The sequence below is a fragment of the Montipora capricornis genome, chromosome 4 (genome assembly GCF_036669925.1).
Source record: "Montipora capricornis isolate CH-2021 chromosome 4, ASM3666992v2, whole genome shotgun sequence".
In the NCBI taxonomy this organism is placed as follows: Eukaryota; Metazoa; Cnidaria; class Anthozoa; order Scleractinia; family Acroporidae; genus Montipora; species Montipora capricornis.
This window is the reverse complement of record NC_090886.1, coordinates 10,274,547-10,277,046: the sequence shown is the minus strand read 5'-3', so window position 1 is coordinate 10,277,046 and position 2,500 is coordinate 10,274,547. Positions and strand designations below refer to the sequence as shown.

General features: G+C 39.0%; 1 protein-coding gene across 1 annotated transcript in view; it reads left to right on the top strand.

Annotated features, from left to right (window-relative positions):
• LOC138046079 (adhesion G protein-coupled receptor L4-like) overlaps window positions 1-2,500 on the top strand; it is an 87,067-nt gene that overhangs the window by 64,570 nt on the left and 19,997 nt on the right. Inside the window, exons 12-14 of the mRNA XM_068892758.1 lie at window positions 1-85; window positions 598-692; window positions 1,041-1,310. The exon at window positions 1-85 is cut by the window's left edge and continues 14 nt beyond it. Of these exons, the coding sequence (XP_068748859.1) occupies window positions 1-85; window positions 598-692; window positions 1,041-1,310 (450 nt within the window). The remainder of the gene's footprint in view (window positions 86-597; window positions 693-1,040; window positions 1,311-2,500) is intronic.

Below are 2,500 nucleotides of genomic sequence, written 5' to 3'. Positions count from 1 at the left end.
CCGGCTCAAGTTATACAAGGGATTGCGTGGGCGGCAACTGCTGCAGCTGAGATCGACAAACAACTGTGTCCGAATGGGGCCAGAGGTAAGTCAACATACAAGATGCGCCTGCGACTTGGTCACGCTTGCATTTATTAACAGAATAAAATATAAATAAGGTATACGCAGATTGTTTGACAAAATCCCATTAAAATTTGATCTAGACGAATGCAAATTTGTTTTTATCTGATTTTTTTTTGTTTCTTTGGCAATGTTCTTAACCATTTAGAATGCTATCTCTTCTAATCCGCTTTCAGTTTTGATTCTAACTTTCATATATGAAAACTTACTAAAGCTTTTTCATTCTACAAAAATGCAATTCCATTCTCTTGTCGCTCTCTCTGTTTGAACAAGTCAAAAACAAATTATTCTTAAAAAAGAATGTCTTTATTCCGCTTTTACGTTCGAAGCATTTAATACCATCGACATCTTGGTGGGGAACTCAAATAAGGCTTTTTCAGACAAAATGTTTGCGCGCGTAACGCTTTGTTTGAAAATGTCGTCTGTTCTCGGTATAAAACTGAATATTTATCTCTCTGAACTTTAATACCATTGTAGGAAACGCATCACGTGAGTGTCTTAACGACTTAAAGTGGAAGGACCCAAGTTTCCTCGGCTGCAGCTCATTTGAGTTCATCTTACTCAAAGATCAGGCAAGTATCGCCCGCGATAAAAGCGCCAAGTGCGAGCAGCACACTTTCAGCGGTATTTTGGGAGAGATTCGTGAAAATCTTCAGTTAAACGAGCCTTAAAATCGGATAAGATGGAATGAAATTCCTTTAGGGACTCTAAATATAAATAAAAATTTCTATATTTCGGATACAAACGCTTTCTGTAAAAGAAAAAGGAAATAAATTTGATTGTAAACGTTATTTCCGATGCGGCTTCAAAGTTTGCAGACTGATGCCTTCTTTCACTACGATAACCATGCTGCGCTATTGATTCTTTGTTCACTGCAGACGTGTGACCATTATGATCTGTTTTTGTCCGTTTTCTCTCAGATCGAAGCAGCCACAGATGTCTTACAGTCAAACACGAGCGTCGGAGAATACTTGGCCCAACTCGTGAACCAAACAAATCCAAAAACAAGGCCAACAGAGATATATGGTGGAGATTTGTTGATAGCAGTTGATATTCTCGTGCTGTTAGCGGAGTATAACAACGCGAGTCAAGGCAGTATAAGTTCAGAGGAACACGTAAAGGATTTTTCACAAGTAGTCAGCAATTTACTTGAGCCGAAAAACGCGGTCACTTGGTTAGGCCTTGAACAGGTAAGCTTATAAAGAAGGCTCAGCTTAAGACTAGAGACAGTGTGGCCGAGTGGTTAGGATGCTTGCCTTGAGATCCGGAGATCCGATGTTCAACACCCTTTCTGACCACTCGTTGAATTTGATCCTGGTAGTGTCTGGTTCAACTTCCTGGTAATCGCTGGTTTAACTGTAATTATTAAATTCTCAACCTCGGATAATGAATTTCGCGTGCTCTGATTGGTTCACTCAATCTCGGTTATCAGCTCATATACCTTAGTTTGACCTTATATGGTAAATGATTGCGTTAAGCGTAGCTAAAGCTATTTTACCATCTCATATCCAACAAGCGCGAATGAAATAATTGTTAAATAGCCAATAGCTAAGTTACCTGCCTTAAGAATGCAAGCGAGGCTGCGGGTAACCCTGTTTTGATACAAATAGAGACTAATTAGAATTACAGCAGTGAGGTTTGTGTCAATACAAGGTCACCAGCAGCCTCGCAGCCATTATTAGACCAGGTCACTGAGCACACAACTGTAAATCCCTCCGCCCAGTTGGAATTCCTTAAGTTATTACTGTATCAATGAATGTTTCATTATCCCGGAAAAGAATCGGTTCAAGAGCTGAGATGTTGGTGTTGAATTCCCAAACGAAACTCGCAATAATGCAACGAATTTTTCAAATTATATTTGATATGACAAGCCCCAGATATGTCGAGAAAATGCACGTACTTAGATTTCAATAAGCGTCACAAAGTGTCCCCTTGCTCTTCTCTCCAACTTCAACATCATTCGTGTCTCCGAATACAGACAACTGACGTCACAAGATGTCCCCCAAATACTGCTCCTCAAGTATGGATAAACAGCGGCATTTACCCTCATTTGAAATAACGCTAATACTAGTACATGTGAATTGCAGTTTTTCTTGCTGTTACATAAGTTAAAGTGGTACTATGATCAAAAAATCATTTCCTTTTTTCCTTCAGATTTTGAAAGCGTGTTCGCTTAACACTTAACTGGAAAAATTTTGAGCTTTGAGTTTTATCCAAAGGCTGTTTATTTTGAGTGTAAGTTTGGGATTTCACTGTCTTCCATTACTCACGTTCAAAACTGATCGATTGGATCTCAGAGGGTTGTATCTAGAGAAAATGACGTCATTTACTCACCAGCTTAAAATTTCTGCGTGTAAACGCAATTTATTATATATGCAAA